Below are 17,297 nucleotides of genomic sequence, written 5' to 3'. Positions count from 1 at the left end.
CCACAGCCACTCTTGGGGCCTTATCTTTTAAGAACGACCTAATGCAAATACACGCAAGCCACACGAATCTGCTGACTGACACTGTCCACATTGAGCAGACAATAAGACTGCCCAAACCACAGGAACGACCCACCTCCAGGACAACCAGAGTATCTAACCTCGTCTGGGTCCTCAGGTAACTATGATCTTTTCCCTAATGAGTTCCTTTATCCTGTTCATCATGGCAGCCGTTTAAACCTCTTTGCTCAAGCTTTTATGCCACTTCAGCCCCCTGACGATCCAGTTTCTGGCTTCACAGGGCAAAGACAGGTCCTCCAATTCCCTCCCTCCTGTCTCCAAAACCAACTCCATCCTCATCTCATCCTACTTCCTTTCCCTGTTTCAAAGGGGGATGTATCAGCACACATAAGCATCCTTTTCCATGTCCTATGAGATGTCACTTTTTAAATTATTCATTTTCTTCTAGCTTTATCTCCATGCTCCCTTCTGTCCCTGCACTTACCCCTCACCAACAAACTCTTCCCATCTGCCTACTTCATACCATCCTCTGGTCAAATCTTTTTCATTCTAAAATGAGCAAGCCCCCTCCTTTACCATTGAATTTCTTGAAAAAGCAGTCCGTACTGTCCTAATGCCCTTGTCTTGCCTTTCACGTGCTATTCAACCCACTGTAGTAACCCATCTTCTTCTTACTCTATCAAAACATGTCTCAAATCACCAAAAGCGTTTTAATTGCAGTGACTTCTTGTCAGGTACCAGCTGGATGGCAATGATTGCCAATTCCAGTTTGATGTCCTACAGGCAACTTAACTCAACACGATCAAAACTGAGCCCTCATATCCCTTGGACAAGCTCTTCCTTCCCTCATCCCCACCTCAGTTAGGGGTAATTCCATGCATACCATCATACTTTAGAGCATCAGCTTTTCCCTCACCTTCTCTCTAGCCCAGATCCAGACTTCCAGGCCTCTCTGCAGCCTCGCTTCATCAAATGCCCAGCCACCTTTCACACGTGCGATGGACTAACTTCCCTCTGTGCTTTTCCCTTTTGCTTCTCCCATCATGTTATTCCCTCTGCCTGAAATATCCATCCTACTGACTCTGAATGAGTAATGTCTACTATGTCTTGAGAGCCCAGCTCCAAGCAGCTCTGCTGAGAGGTCTTTCCTACACACTCTGCCCATCTCCCCATGTGTGTGCTCACGGCGCTCTGCTCATAGGAACAGAAGAGGTCCCATCCCATTGTACTGGAGCTGGTCGTGTCTGCCTCGCTTAATGAACTGGGAGTGCCTTACGTAGTCTTTTTCAGTTTTGTATCTATACCTGGAAAACTGTTCTGAACCCTTGAAGTTGTTCAGAAAAGGTTAACTTTCATAAAGGAACAGATGTGTTTCTTGTTTCTAAAGTCTCTAAAAGACGCTAAGTCTCTGACACCTACCGTTTTAGAGCAGACACTTTTTTAGGAGATTTCTTTTTCAGTTTAGGCAGGGATCGATCTTGTTCAAACCCCTCATTGTCTAAGAGTTGCCTCATGGCGATGTTGGCGAGCTGCTCCATTAACTTGAAGGTCTCATTGATGTTGAGGAATACGGAGAAGAAATGTTCGCTGGACCTTGTGCTCACTTTAATCACGTCAGGCAGAAGCAGCGTGGCGTTCTTCTCGAGCTGAGTGATGTCCACCCACCGGATAACCAGCTTGGCTAGCACAGGGAACAAGGTTGGGTCAACACACAGCTGCTCAAAATCCTTTCGAGATACTGGAAACTAACAACCCTGCCCCCCAATTTCACTGACCTCCTTTGAGTTTATGTGCCCATGTTTATCATTGTTCTGTTTGTTAGTTTTAACAGACAAACCTGGACCACAAAAATTCTGAGTTACAATTATTACGGATTTAAGTCCATGTCTACTAAATGAATTATACCTTTGGTGAATCTCTACTACTTCATAACTAATTTCGCTACAACCGCTGAGCCAAAAATGATTGGATTCAATTGTTAGGTCATCACAAAAGAGCGCTGGCCCAGTTACAACTACAGGTTTATTATTGTTGATGTCTGGATGTGGTTTATGCGTTCAGGGCAGGCAAACCTCAGGAGACTTTCAAAAGCTTCCCTCTGAAATTCTAGAGAACTCACCTTCCCTTCCCATCAGAAAAGAATAAAAGCAAAGGTGGTTAATACTGAGGTACATCCAACCCTGTCGGGGAACCTTCCCCTTCCAGTAGCTGCAAGAGTAATAGTTGACGAGTTTCTCTTCCTCAGGCATTCCAAACAGCCGATGGAACTTCACAATGGCTTCCTTGAACTTCTCTGTGTCATCATCTTCCTTCACATCATTGATTTTGTTATACTCTGCAATGATGCCCTAAGAAGCGATAAAGCACAAAACACACAACTGGTATCACCATGACTAGAGCTGCTTTTTCCCGTATCTTGTACATAACTGGAAAGGAACAAAAAATTTCTAAGGCTAGAGTTCAAAAAAATTGAATTAATTTCAAAGCCAATTCCCCAATTCTAAGCCAATTAACAAGCAGCATTTATGTACTAAAAGATTTCCAAAGAGCAATATAGATTTTCATATCTGTTTATTGGTACTAATCATTTTTTTAAGTTCACTTAGAATGAAGCCCATAGTTTTCTTTTACACATGAGGAGATGAAAAGATTTTGCTAGTTCTACTACTTTTCCTAGCTTATCATGATAGACTTATCCCAAAGGTCAACCAACATCTGCCTTTCTCAAAAACTCAATGAGGGGCTTCCCCGGTGGTCCAGGGGTTAAGAATCCGCCTTCCAGGGCTTCCCTGCTGGCACAGTGGTTAAGATTCCTCCTGCCAATGCAGGGGACATGGGTTTGAGCTCCGGTCTGGGAAGATCCCACATGTCGCGGAGCAACTAAGCCTGTGTGCTACAACTACTGAGCCTGTGCTCTAGAGCCTGAGAGCCACAACTGCTGAAGCCCGCTCACCTAGAGCCTGTGCTCCACAACAAGAGAAGCCACTGCAATGAGAAGCCCGTGCACCGCAACAAAGAGTAGCCCCCGCTCATTGCAAGTAGAAGGCCCGCACGCGGCAACGAAGAGCCAATGCAGCCAAGAATAAATAAAATAAATAAAAATTTAAAAAAAGTTTAAAAGGGTATATGTTGTTTTTCCAAATTAGCATGTATCTTAAGGGGCCATATCTTAGTCTTTATTGTGTCCTGCAGAGTCACAGATTTCTAAGTCTAAAATTGTTTGAGTTAGCAAAATTAACTTGGAAAGCTAAGTACCAAGTTGCTGACTCCTGTTCTTTTGTCATATGGGAGGATTGAATGGCTGGCATCGGTAGTAGCAATGTACTTCCCTGAGAGTATCTAAGGTAAGGTTGTTTCCTCTAATTACTTTTGGTGCTACTCCACTGAGAGAATAGAGATGTTGGCTTTGATGGAGGCCAGGGGAGACCCATTTTGGACCTTGGCTGCTTTGAGGGTGAGCAGGCTTTGGTAGCGTGCTATCCTCCGGAACTGTAGACAGCCAGGAGGCAGCATGAGGGCACTGGACCTCTGGGTGGGGAGGAGAAGAAGCCACTTCAGAGAGAAGAGGGATGGAAACACCTTTGCCAGTTGGCACACACATCTACAGCCTATGTGACATTTCAAAGTTATCAGTGCCTTCAGACGGGGAGCCAAAACTATGTAAGAATGAAAAGAAGAAATAAATAAATGAATAGATGAAAGGGACTGAATGAGAACCACTAATAAGAAGTAGCAGTTGGGGGGCTTCCCTGGTGGCGCAGTGGTCAAGAGTCCGCCTGCCGATGCAGGGGACGCGGGTTCGTGCCCCGGTTCGGGAGGATCCCGCGTGCCGCGGAGCGGCTGGGCCCGTGGGCCATGTCCGCTGAGCCTGTGGGTCCGGAGCCTGCGCTCCGCAACGGAAGAGGCCACAACAGTGAGAGGCCCGCGTACCGCAAAAAAAAAAAGAAAAAAAAAATTTAGTACAGTAGAAGAAATAAAATAAAAATTGATCAGTCTGTAGAATTTTAATGAGAAACACTGTTGGATCACTTCCTAGAATTCCTCCTTAACCTAGATTTAAAGAAAGGCTTCTATGACTGAACATCCAGATGCTATAATAGAAAAAATTGATGATTTTGACCAAATAAAAATGTAAACTTTGCCTGGCGAAAATTATCATGAGCCAAGTCAAATGACAAACATACATCATTGATACAGGGCTAACAGGCTTTGTATAAAAAGAACTTTTATGGGCTTCCCTGGTGGCGCAGTGGTTGAGAGTCCGCCTGCCGATGCAGGGGACACGGGTTCATGCCCCGGTCCGGGAAGATCCCACATGCCGCGGGGCGGCTGGGCCCGTGAGCCATGGCCGCTGAGCCTGCGCGTCCGGAGTCTGTGCTCCGCAACGGGAGAGGGCACAACAGTGAGAGGCCTGCGTACCGCAAAAAAAAAAAAAAAGAACTTTAAAAAATATGTATTTATTTATTTGGCCGCACCGGGTCTTAGCTGCGGCACGTGGGATCCTCATTGCTGAGTGCGGGATCTTCAGCTGCGGCATGCGGGTTCCTAGTTGTGGTATGCGGGATCCAGTTCCCCGACCTGGGATCAAACCTGGGCCCCCTGCACTGGGAGCGCAGAGTCTTAGCCACTGGACCACCAGGGAAGTCCCAAGAGCTTTTAAAAATTAAAGAAAAATAAGACCAAAGTCTCAGAGAAAAATAGGTAAAAGACATGAACAGTCTACAAACAGGGTTATAAAAACAGCCCTTAAACATAAGAAAAGATGTTTAACTTCACTCATAAATGAGATAAATACAAATTAAAACAATACTAAAACAAGCGTGCCACGGAGCAGCTAGAGCCCATGCACCACAACTACTGAGCCTGCGCTCTACAGCCCGCGAGCCGCAACTACTGAGCCCACATGCCACAACTACTGAAGTCCGAGCACCTAGAGCCCGTGCTCCCCAACGAGAGAAGCCACCACAATGAGAAGCCCATGCACCACAATGAACAGTAGCCCCTGCTCGCCACAACTAGAGAAAGCCCACACGCAGCAACGAAGGCCCAACACAGTCGAAAATAAATAAATTAATTAATTTAAAAAAAAAAAAGGCAAATGCAGAGGAGCATATATACAGGGAGCCTTATGTATAAGAATTAAAGAGAAATAAGAAAAATACATATATTTCGCCTATTTTTACAAAAAGAAACACAGGAAAGATAAGCCAGAATAGCAATGAGACTGGTTAACTACGAGGGGTTGCGGAGAGAAGGGTAGCAAGGATGCAGGAGGAGGTAACACTTTTTGAGGAATTTTGACTTTTGGAAGCATGTTAATATCTTCTGTATTCAAAAAAAAAAATAAAATTAAACTCTCAATGTCAGGAAGAAGAAAGAGCCTAAAATGGAAAGCAAACTGAAACAAATGGCCGATTCCAGGCCTGGGTCAGGGAAGGTACCAGATGAGTCTGGAACACCCTGTTAGACCAGGGTAGGAAGCGCTCAAAAGCGTAGTGGGAGCAAGTCATAAGGACAAAGGAGGCAATTTTTTTTTTTTCTTTTTTAGTGTGGTAAAAAAAGATCCAGATATCTTTAGCCTTTCTGTACCATATAAAATTAAGAAGCCAAAAGTACATAAACTTAAACTTATGCTTAATAACGAATGTTTCAGGGCTTCCCTGGTGGCACAGCGGTTAAGAATCCGCCTGCCAATGCAGGGGACACGGGTTCGAGTCCTGGTCTGGGAAGATCCCACATGCCACCAAGCAACTAAGCCCGAGAGCCACAACTACTGAGCCTGTGCTCTGGAGCCTGCGAGCCACAACTACTGAGCCCACGAGCCACAACTACTGCAGCCCGCACACCTAGAGCCCATGCTCCGCAACAAGAGATGCCACCGCAATGAGAAGCCCATGCACCGCAAGAAAGAGTAGCCCCTCCTCGCTGCAACTAGAGAAAGCCTGCGCACAGCAACAAAGACCCAATGCAGCCAAAAATAATAAATAAATAAAAAATTAATTAATTAAAAATATATAATGAATGTTTCAACATTTTATCTTAATTAGAAAAGGAGGCAATTGATAGGGGCTCTAGCCAAATGTGGAAGAGGGTGAGTACCAAAATAAGCCCAGCAATGAAACAGAAGCTAATGAAAAACACAGGAAGCCACAGGTCCATATCAATAATAAACAGATAAAAAGGTAAATAGAGGGAGGGCTCTTGCTTAGAGTGGAAGTGCCAACTACTAAATGTGAGGGAACACTGGAGTTGGAAAATCGTCATTTTGTAAACCATCACAACAAAGATTGGTTCAACAAAAAAAATCACTGATGGATGCTAAAGCAAGGGAGAAATGTTGATAAAGAGCAGGATATTTCTGGAACCTTAAAGTGTCTTCCTACAGAAAATTGCAAGGGTAAAATTAGTAACTCTCCAGGGGAGAAATTGGCTAGCACTTTGCTGGGTTTATATCACCAATGGGTGGTGGACGGGTGTCACGTGCCTCCAGAAAAGACACTCTGGAAAGGACACAGGATCACTTACGAAGTGTCCCATCCAGAAATGCATAATCTGAAGCAAATCATGCAGGGACATCTGACAAAACCCCAAATGAAAAATGTCCTATGAAAAAAACAACCATACACCTAGAAACAGTAATGTCATAAAAGACAAAGAAAGGCCATTGAATGATCCAGACTGAAGGAGACAAAAAACTAATCCAGTAGCTTGCTAGACTGGATCTTGCACTGGAATGGAAAAAAATGTTATACGTGACATTATTGGGTCATTTAACAAAATTGGAATATGTGCCAACTATTATAGTATTCATATTAAATTTACTGCAGGCGATAACTGTTGTTAACACTGTGTTGTTATTTAATAGAAGAGCTCTGTTCTTAGAAATATACACTGAAGCATCTGGAGGAAATTCCTCTAAAATAGAGTAATGGAGCCTACAAATAATAAAGTAAACGGGATAAATTGTTAACAACAGGGGAATATGGGTAAAGGGTCTACAGGTGTGTTTTATACAATTTTTATTTTTGCAACTTTTCTGTGTTTGAAATTCTTTCCAGTGAAAAGGTTTTTTTTTTTTTAAAAAAAGATTCCATGTTAATAAACCACTACCTGTATTTTTCCTCTCACAAATGTGGTGATATCGTTCTCATTTTCAAAGATGGAAAGTGTCTGCAGCAGATTCTGCTCAAGCCATTCCCAGTGTTCGGTGATTTCTTTTCTGGAACCACCTGTACGAATGTGAAATGATAATAATAAATGTCAGCAAGTAGAAGATACTTTAAAAACCAGGCTCACTTCATCCATGTGCAGTGCCACGAAAGGAGAATACTGTTCCCACCAGCTCTGCCTCCAAACGCTTCCTCTCCTTCAGAAGGGACACACAGAAGATGCTGAAGGATGTAGAAACCCAAAGAGTAAGTACTGTGTTATGGTCACGTCTGATCAGGTGAGTCCAGAAACTTTTTGGACAGTCTTTCAGAGTAGAAGGCAGCAACGTTTCTCCGGTTCACTTTCTGGATTTAGCCCTATCCCCTTTTCTCCCCCAAGGACCTGCACTTTTCAGGGTAACGAAGATCTTGTAGGATACTAGGTTACAGCTGTTAAGTTGCAACAATATGAGGGCTCTGGTATGTCACTGGAGAGCTGATGTAACCACCTCCTATAATGGGCAAAAAATGATCCTCACTCCTTTCAATTATGAATGAGATGTGAAAATGGACTATCGCTAGGGAATAGCAGCCCGGCTCTCACCAGCACAGTTGCCCTGAATTGTAATGGGATGAGGTCATCCTCATAGCCTCCATCCAAATCAGAAAGCAGAAGCACAAGTCACCTCGCCTGGCAGCTTCCAAACTGAAACAACCTCAGCCTCGTAGCATAGATAACCTGGCACCCTGCTCTCTACTCACAAATGCAGGGCATAACAGGGATGCCAACATGACGTGTTTGTCAAGACTGTAATAAATTGCCTTCCTTTTTAAAATTTTTTTTCTTGCTCTGGGATCATTAATGATCCTGCAGAAGAACAGTGTGTTAGAAATCATCCATATCATATACATAAATTCAGAATTAAAGAATGATTCACCCCTTCAGATGTCTCCTTAGATTTTCAACTTATCTTTTAATTGATTTCTTAAAAATGGCTTCTCTCTGTTCTTCGTCACCAGCAATTCAAAATATCTCAGAATCTCACTCTCGTTCCTGACTGGGAAAGGTCAAAGATACAAATGTGTCCACAATGATACTCAGACCTGTGAGGAACAGAACTAAAATCTCTTGGAGAATAAGAGGCAGGTTTGAGGGGTTTCAGATCCGCTGATCGAGGAAAGGCAAAACCAAACCAAACCAAACCAAACCCACGTTCATTTTCTTTTACTTTAAGCCTCAGCACCAAAAATTGCCTACATGGAATGCTTCTGCAGAGGATGCAGAGCAAATTTCCGAGGGGAGAGGCAGCCCTACGGAACACGAAAGAAGAGATTGTCTGGAGCTCTTCGCAGGCACTTTCCATGGCTCACTCTTTCGGGGCCATAGTCAACCACTTGGAAAAGCAATCAATGACTCAGTACTACGTTGTCATGGCAAGAGGTAGAACTCAGGATACCCGGGTTCCCCTCCCTCTCTGCCACCAGCCAGTTGGGTGCCTTTAGACAGTTTGCTTCATCTCTCTCTGTCTCAAACTCTTTACGTGTAGCATGGAGACAGATAAAAATACCCAACCCCTTACTCATATCAGAGCAATGTTGTAAAAAGAATCACACGGAATCATGTCTATAGATACACTTTGGCAAGTAGAAAACACTGTTCAGATGCAAAGTACAATGCCCATTTGGAATATTTAGGGAATGAGTCAGCCAGAGAGCTTTAAACATTTTAGACTTTAAAATTTTAAATAGGGATTGGAAAATGTTCTAAAGCATATCGCACCCTTCCTTGTCTGTAAACAGGTCACTCCCATCACCAGCTGTGACTGGCTGTGATACAGAGCCCAGTCCAGAGTGAATGCCAGCCACGGGCCCTCCAACCGCTGTCCCATCTGTACCTACTGGCAACAGTCAGATGTTCACACCTCAGGACAGAGGCACTTCCGGCCACCCAAGGGACCGCAGGATTTCTGCAGACCCACTGAGCACAATTCCCAGCGTCTGATTTTGCTTCTCCTCCGCCCCTGCCTATGTTGATCGCAGATGTGCCTTCCAGAGGCCGGTTTGCACACATCCCTTGGCTCTGCCGGGGCAGTCTGGCTGTTGACTGGTATCCCACCATGTGCTGCCCTTTACCAGGTGATCACACCAGGTACTTGACCTTGGAGTTCCTATTATACTGGTGGTGGAATCTAACCACAAGTCAACCTCACTGTTCCTTGGTTATCCTGGACAGAAAAGTCCATCGGCTACAAGACCCAGGGCAGGCCAGGTGTGCCCTCACCTTTGCACACACTGCCTTCGGTTTTTTTTGTGTTTATTCATACAGGTCCACCCCCCTCATCACCACCCTACACACACACACACACACACACACACACACACACAGAGCCATGGTGGAGATGGTGTATGCGTACATGCACTCATTCAACAAACATTCACTCGTACCTCCGATTTTCATGGTTATTACATGAAGGTCTATAGGGCTGATCCCCGTCTTCAAGTAGCCATCTCAGCACACTTATATCGAAGTTCAGGTTTACTACTCACATTGTCCCCCCCCTCCCCAACTGCCTTCTCTGTTGCCCCAAGACCTCGTCCTCTTCACCTGCCCCACTGTCCGTCATTTCCACAATCTCCACGTGCCACCACCTAACACGACTACCAGCTCTTTTCTCTACTTCTCATTGCCTGGGACGTAGATCCCCACATTTCTGTCTGTAAATCCCCTCCCCCCACTGCTGCTGTTGTGTTGCTTCTCTGCTATCCTCCATCTCCTGTTGCTTCTCCCACACTTGTCACTGTCACATGAAAAGGCTGGCCTTTTGGAGTCATCGCCAGCCGCTCACAGCTCCCATGTATAGGAGAGGCGCTGGGATGTCAAAGCTCAGTATCTTTAGGTTTTCAACTGTTTCAGATTGCTGGGTGCTTTGGGACCACTCCTATGCTACCAAAGAGGTTTCAGAGGTTTCTTCTGGTTATATCCAGATCTAAGATTCCAAAGTTACAGAAGACTGGGGTGTAGATAAGGAAGAACTTTGCATACCATTATAAGAAACCATTAGCACCATAACTGAGGAAAGAAAAAGACACAAATGCCATCAGCCAATGGTAGTTTCAAGAATTACTTATGGATTCCGATCTATAGTATACCCAACAGATACTTTCCAGGAAGAGAAATGTAAATGTACGTTTTCCATTTATATTTACTGTGCAAATGTACCATATTCTCTGAACACTTTCCTAGATGCACAAAAAATGAGGACAGGTGTTCGAAGCTGCAGACTCTGGAGACGGGAAGCATGAGGATACCTAAAAGGCAGGGCTGGATTCCCTCCTCCAGCAGACAAGACACATTCTGAAGATGCCAATCTAGTAAAAATTATCTCTGGAAGCAGGTGTCCACTTCTCATCCCAGAACAAACAGAAAGTCCACGGTACCTCTCAGAGATCACAGAGCAAACATCCTGCTAACAGTTCAAGAGCAACTGACACTTTGGCCGGACCACCCTTTAGGAACCAGCAAAACTCCAAAAGAAACATGTTGGGATCCTCCATGTTCCTTATAAATGGCTCTTTCATTTCTCAAGAAAATAAGTACAAGTGCTGCCATATTTAAGCACCTGGAATTTTCCTTTTGTTACTGTGTAAAGTGAGATAACACAAAGCTCTTTTGCCACGACTCTGAAAAGGGGGCTGGTCTATTTACCCAACAGTTTGAGCAAAATGTGGTAGGCCTCAGAAGAGAAAGGAAGGACTTGGCAGTCAACTTTCTGGAAAGGCTGCACTTACAGAGATACAGCAGGAAAAACAAGCCGACCCGACTGTGCAATCAGCTGAAACAACAAAGAAAGCTGTGTTGGGTATGAGAAGCCTTCAGGAAATCCAAGGTAAAGCTTTCTGCTGTGGGAAAAACCAGATCAACACTTGAGGGGCTTAAGGGTATTTAGAAAGTAATTTTGGAAAAATGAGAATCTTTATCATTTGCAGTGTTGCGTTTTGTTTTGTTTTCAGAATACCAGCCACAGGCCCTGTGTGTATACCTGGGCAAAACTTAAAGACTATCTAAGATGATGGAAAATACTAAGTCAGCCTAGTCTAATTTCTCATCTGGGTTGCGACGTACCTTAAAGTGCAGGAAATCCACAAAGAAGCATTAAAAGCGGACCCACAAAATTGATTCTACTGTATCTGGCCTCCGAGGATTAAGAACAAACAGACCCACCGATAGCTATTCAGTGGATTTTTTTTGTGTGAGGCATGATTAATAATAATACAATTTGGCCCTGGGACTGCAGCACTGACTTAAAAACCTGAATTCCAGAATATCTAAGATGGTAAATTCCTACCGATCAAGAGTGTGTGTATGCACACAGGTAGGTATATATTTGTGTATACAAGCAAAAATAATAACCTCTTGTGACACAGCAGAAAACAAAACAAAGCAAAACAAACCCACTAAACCTCCCAGAGATTAAAATGCAACCAATCCAGTATTTTCAGATACTGGAATAGGCTGCTTGGATCCCAGAGCTATCCAGTCCTCAAATGAATAGCACTTGAAGCTACTTAAATAAAGGGAACCATCTATTTTATGGCCTTAGCCACACACAACCTTAGCCCCAAAGATGATAATTTTGAAATTTAAATACTAAATAAAGTCAAGGGCAGTACCCAATACACTGGAGTGACACCTGCTGTCCCTGTAGGATTTACAAAGTACTCTCTACACCCAGAAAAAGGACAAACTTGTATTTGGAGAGGGCAAGAGATACAACGCCCCCAAATGTGGTGATTTGAACAGTTTTAGAAACAAAAGGGAGATTCGTGTTTTAAAACTCCACATCCAACTGAAGCTAAAATTTTAAACAGGTTAAATAGTGATAATGAAGTGTTTTCTATTACTTATTCGTGCTGGTTTAACCAAGGCCCAGCGCCATGCTTTCACTATAGACACGCAAGCTCACAGCAATCCTACAAGTAGGTCCAATTACACTCCTTTTATAGATGAGGAAACTGAGGTTTCCATGTTTCTATGAAATCAAATGCAGAGTTTTCTGCCTCCGTAACCTACACTCTTAATTGCTGCACAGTAGGCCCTCCTGACATATTTTAGACGTGTGGTAAGTATGCATAGAGGTTAGATCCTCTGCAGTAATAAGGGGCCTGATTATCAGGGAGACAATATTACCTAATGGCTCAGACCACAGACTTTGATGTCAAAAAAGTACACCTGGGTTCAAATCCTACCGTGCCACATACTATCTTTGTGAGCACAGAGAAGTTACTTAACCTCTCTGCGCTCCAGATTCCTCATCTGTAACACGTAGGTAACAACACTTACCACAGCAGCTTGTGCTAGAGATTAAGGAAGATAATACACGTAAAGTCCTTAGCACAGGTCTGGAACATACAAAGCACTAAATAAACAGTTACTTTGCTATTATCATCATAAGCAACAGGACACAAAGATCTCCTCTTGAAATGTGACGCAGAAGACATTTCTAACTTCTGAGGTCAGAGCACTAAGAAACCAGTTGCTGAACTGTTGCCAGACCATATGTTCAGCACAAATCTCTCTGGCCCTGACACTATTATGTTTTGATTGAAAAGCGAATGTATGATTGAAGTGAAGCAGGCCTTTACTTGAACAATCTTTGTGTAACTATTATAAGCTTCTTACATAACTCTGCTTATAATCTCTTACAGGTCATAACAGTATGCTCATAGCTTTATAATCACTTTGAGAAAAGAGAGGCCCAGGTAACTCATCCAAGCTTGGCAGTAAGAATTAGTGGTTGATGTCGTTATTTTGTATACTTTACTTAAATGCCAAGGTCCTCTCCTACCCTGATGGATAGAATGCAAATGGCTATCTTTCTGGAGGGCAGTCAGGCTAATGACGCTAAAAGGCTCACACACATGCATATTCTTTGACTCAGCGTATCTACTTCTATAAATTTATCCTAAGGTGATAACTAAAGTAATGGGGAAATATTTTGTTCATAGGATATTCACTAAGGTTTTTCAAAATGCAGTTAACATTAAGGGAAAAAAACCTTAGATTTCCAAAAAATAGCACATAAGTTAGATAAATTACATTATAAACACAGTAAAATATTATCTACCTATTAAAATTGACATTATAGACATGTATTTCTTGACATAGAAAATCTATACATATATGTGTATATACAGACACATATATATATGTGTATAGGCATATATCTGTATAGACACACACACACATATATATAAAGTCTGGAAGGTGAAGATTTATAATGTGGTATTATTGTTTTTTAATATTAAATATTAAATTAATTATTAAATTCAATAAATTAATTTATTAAATTATTTAAATTTATTTAATAAAATATTTATTTAAATAAATATTTATTTATTTTAATAAATTTTATTTAATAAAATTTATTTTTATAAATAAATTTATAAATTTTATAAATAACAGAATTTATAAATTTTGTGACGCAGAAGACATTTATATAAAATTTATAAATTTTATAAATAACAGAATTTATAAATTTTATAAATAAAATTTATTTTAATAAAATTTATTATTAAATAAATATTTATTTATTTAAATAAAACTTATTTATTTAAATAAAATTATTTATTTAATAAAAAAGTATTAAATTTAATAAATTAATTAATTTAATATTAAATATTAAATAAAAATATTTTAATATTTTCTTTGCTTACCTACATTTTCTAATTTCCTGCAATAAACATGATTGCTTAAAGAAAAAAAGCACGTTCTTTTTTTTTTATGCTGCTGTGTTCCCAAGGATACAAGAATAGTTCTTAAGGTACACAGACCAAGAAAGGATGAAAAAACACTGACCAACCTCTACATTAGGTATATCTCATGTGGAAGGCAACTAAATCACCCACCATTTCGCTATCCAGTGTAGAGAAAGAGCAGAAGCAGAACCAACTAGCAACCTTTCATTAAACTCATGGTCTTACCAGCTGCCAACTAAAAGAATGTTTAATCATAAAAGCCAGCATGGTGCCGCTTAAAAAGGACGGGGCTGGGAGTGGGGAGGCCTGAGAACTTGATCTCAGCCCTGCACTGACTGGCTATAACTAGTAATGGGAACTTGGGCACTTCACTTTGCCCCTGTACCCTGTCACAGTCTGAGTGTTAGACAAGGCGGTGGCTAATCTATCTTTCAGTTCTGAAAATGAATGCCTATCTAGGCCCAGATGAGATTCTAAGATGGTGAAGAAAAGGGAAATTAATCAATGGGCAGGGGAATCGAGGTACCATTCAGGGCTGTGTTATCAGTGAGGTGTCCATCAAGCACACACCCTCCACCCCGTTTCCTTTATCGGTCCTGTTGGAAGGTCAGATGTATCCAGAGGGAACTGTCAACATTTCCTTCTATCTTTCCAACCGTAACGCTTTTGTCCCAGAGCCCTTTAAGTAATGTCCTTGGAACTACCTGCATTTCTATGTGCCCATATTCTCATGAGGCTGTATAACCCTTCTTATCGTTTGAACCTTCCAGTTCTTCTAGCGGGGAGAGCCAAATGCGTTGCTGTCTACTTAAGTACCTTGAAGCTCGAGGGGTGCAAAGGACTGGGCTCTCTCCTGCCTCTGGGGTACCAATGCCAAAACACCAGCTGTTGGGGGAACGCCTGCAGCTGTCTAGTGCCCTCGTGAGAGCACAGCTGTGAAATACTCAATTACTGGTGGGAGAGAGGCAGACTTGTCAGAGTATAAGCAGCTCAACAAAGCAGATTGGACCAATTTCTATGGTACTACTTCCTTTATGTTCTTAGAAATGGCAGGGAATTCCCTGGCAGTCCAGTGGTTAGGACTCAGTGCTTTCATTGCCGTGGGTTCGATCCCTGGTCGGGGAACTAAGATCCCGCAGGCTGTGTGGCGTGGCCAAAAAATAAATTAATTAAATTAAATTAAAAATTAAAAAAAAATAAAAGAAGGAAATGGCAAAACTGATACTTTACCGCACAAACCAGTGAAGAAAACGCAAGTCCGTAGGCTGGAATCGATGGCACAGTGGACTATCCACCAAAGAGACCGATGGCTTCATTTTGGGTAGCAGTGCAAAGGAAGAGTCGTTACTTAGGCAGGGATTTGGCTCCCCTTCCCAATTAAAGGTCTCAGTGCCAAAGAAACAGAAAAATCAATTTCTTCACAGATGATAGAAGATAATAAAAAGAAGCGTCTGAAAATAATGTTTCACCAAAGAACTCTTGGTTTTTGTTCCCCTCTTCTTTCTGTATGGTTCATACTGTTAAGGGCTGGGTGATTACTATATTGGGGGTAAGTGAGACTAGGTCCAAAACTAGGTCCTGCCTGGCTTCGTGTGGCTCAAGTCTAAGGCAATCATACGACTAGGATTTACCACGAAGTCTACTGTTCTCGTACAGAAAGTGGCCTAGGTGAAGACACTGATGGTAGATGTGCCCTTAGTTCAATTTACAAAAAGCAAAGACTCACAAGGCCCATGGCATAAAACAAAGGTTTTGCAAAGCTATGGATTCTACAGGGCAGTGAGTTGGACATCCAATTTTCTGCTGAAGCTTCTCTTACAGCAACGATTCATGAAACTAGAGCAAATTACAAAGCCCTTGCCATACTGTCCCAGCAAATACCAACTTTGTAGTTTACAAAAAAAAAAAACAACATTTAAAATTACAAACCGAAAGGTCAGCCTATCAAAGAATCCTTTTTAAGGTAGCAGCTTCCGCTCTTAAAATCTTCTCATGAAAGGGAGCCAGGCACTTGGGTTTCAGAGAGAAATTGATAAGAAGGAACAATTAGTGGGTGAATGGGACTTTCACAATGGTTGTCACTTCCGTGGTGTCTTCTACAAGGAAAGTCTGGAGCTGTCTCTACGTGTAATCAATATATATACAAAAGCTAAAAGCACTCTGGGTTTATTATAATGAGATCATACACTTGTGATGGGAAAACAAAAGTACATCTCTTTGAGGTATAAATTATGACATCAGCAATTACCACCCAGTGTTCCTTAGCCTTGGCTTGGCAAATAACTCAGGAATAACTCGGCTTTGTAACTCTGGGCTCTTCCCCACAGGAGCTTTCATAGGAGCCTCTGCTTGGCTCTTGTAGAGCCTCTGCCAACTACAGATTGGCACTCGCCACTGGCACTCGCCATCTACCTCTACGAGTATTAAATCCTGTGCTACTGCAGCTGCTGACTTTCAACACCCCCTGAAAGGAGTTCAGGGTGGAGATCAGGAAGTAGGCACTCTGTGCTCTGGGAAAAACTGGCGGAACAGGTCTTCAGATAGGTATTTTCAGGAGCCGATTTTATGAGCCCAATTCTTGCATCTCTTCATATCTAGAAAAGCACTAAAATCCTTCATGGTGATGTCTGCTCCTTGTGACTAGCAATAACCTTCACAAGACTGGCAGAAACCTTCTGCAAAAAAATACGTGTTGATTGCATGTACTCCCCCTTCACAAAAATCACCATCTTTACTGACCTTCCCCCCTGCCTCTTTGGAGCAGTTTCTCAGACCTACCTGAAATGCTGTCTCCCGGGCTATAGTCCTCATTTTGCCCCCAATAAAACTTAACTCGCAACACTCATGTTGCGTACTTTTTTAAAGTCGACAGTAGAATTGGCAAAGCCCCGGAAACAAAGTGAGGAGTAGTGATGTCAGGTAACAGGGGAGAAAAAAAGGATGGGCTGAGGGGGTGGGAAAAAAAGAGTCACAGATAGAAACCAGCTTGTCATAGCCCCATACATGTGCATTGATCTGGGAAGGCCCAGGAGACCCAAGGGCTCTGAGGACCTCCAGGCTGCACAGGTTCTCAAAAGCCTCCAGGCAAAAGTGATGAAAGTGCTGGAAGCTGAGTGAGAGTGTCAAATCCTCATTAAGTCCAGGGGCGTTGGCGGTTCTGCCTGATTTCTAATCTCCTTTCTCTTTTTTCACTTGCTGGCTCCCCTGTCTATTTTAACACCATTCTACATTGTTTGCCAACTAAAGGTGACATTTTCCCAACCAACTTCCACAGGGCACCTCCCCTTCTACAGTAGCCATTGGGTGTTTCCCTTTGTGCTGAATGAACCGCACAGAAGGCTGGAACTCTATCTTACATTGGGTTACACTGATAAG

At 42.5% G+C, this 17,297-nt stretch overlaps 1 protein-coding gene across 1 annotated transcript in view; it reads right to left on the bottom strand.

Annotated features, from left to right (window-relative positions):
* The window catches only part of TBC1D9 (TBC1 domain family member 9), a 106,737-nt gene that overhangs the window by 37,691 nt on the left and 51,749 nt on the right, over positions 1 to 17,297 (bottom strand). Inside the window, exons 3-5 of the mRNA XM_030845124.2 lie at positions 7,129 to 7,247; positions 2,138 to 2,366; positions 1,438 to 1,699 (exon numbers count right to left, since the gene is read on the bottom strand). Of these exons, the coding sequence (XP_030700984.2) occupies positions 1,438 to 1,699; positions 2,138 to 2,366; positions 7,129 to 7,247 (610 nt within the window). The remainder of the gene's footprint in view (positions 1 to 1,437; positions 1,700 to 2,137; positions 2,367 to 7,128; positions 7,248 to 17,297) is intronic.

This window comes from Globicephala melas, chromosome 5 (genome assembly GCF_963455315.2).
Source record: "Globicephala melas chromosome 5, mGloMel1.2, whole genome shotgun sequence".
In the NCBI taxonomy this organism is placed as follows: domain Eukaryota; kingdom Metazoa; phylum Chordata; class Mammalia; order Artiodactyla; family Delphinidae; genus Globicephala; species Globicephala melas.
The sequence above is the reverse complement of the archived record's forward strand: the minus strand, read 5'-3'. Positions and strand labels throughout refer to the sequence as shown.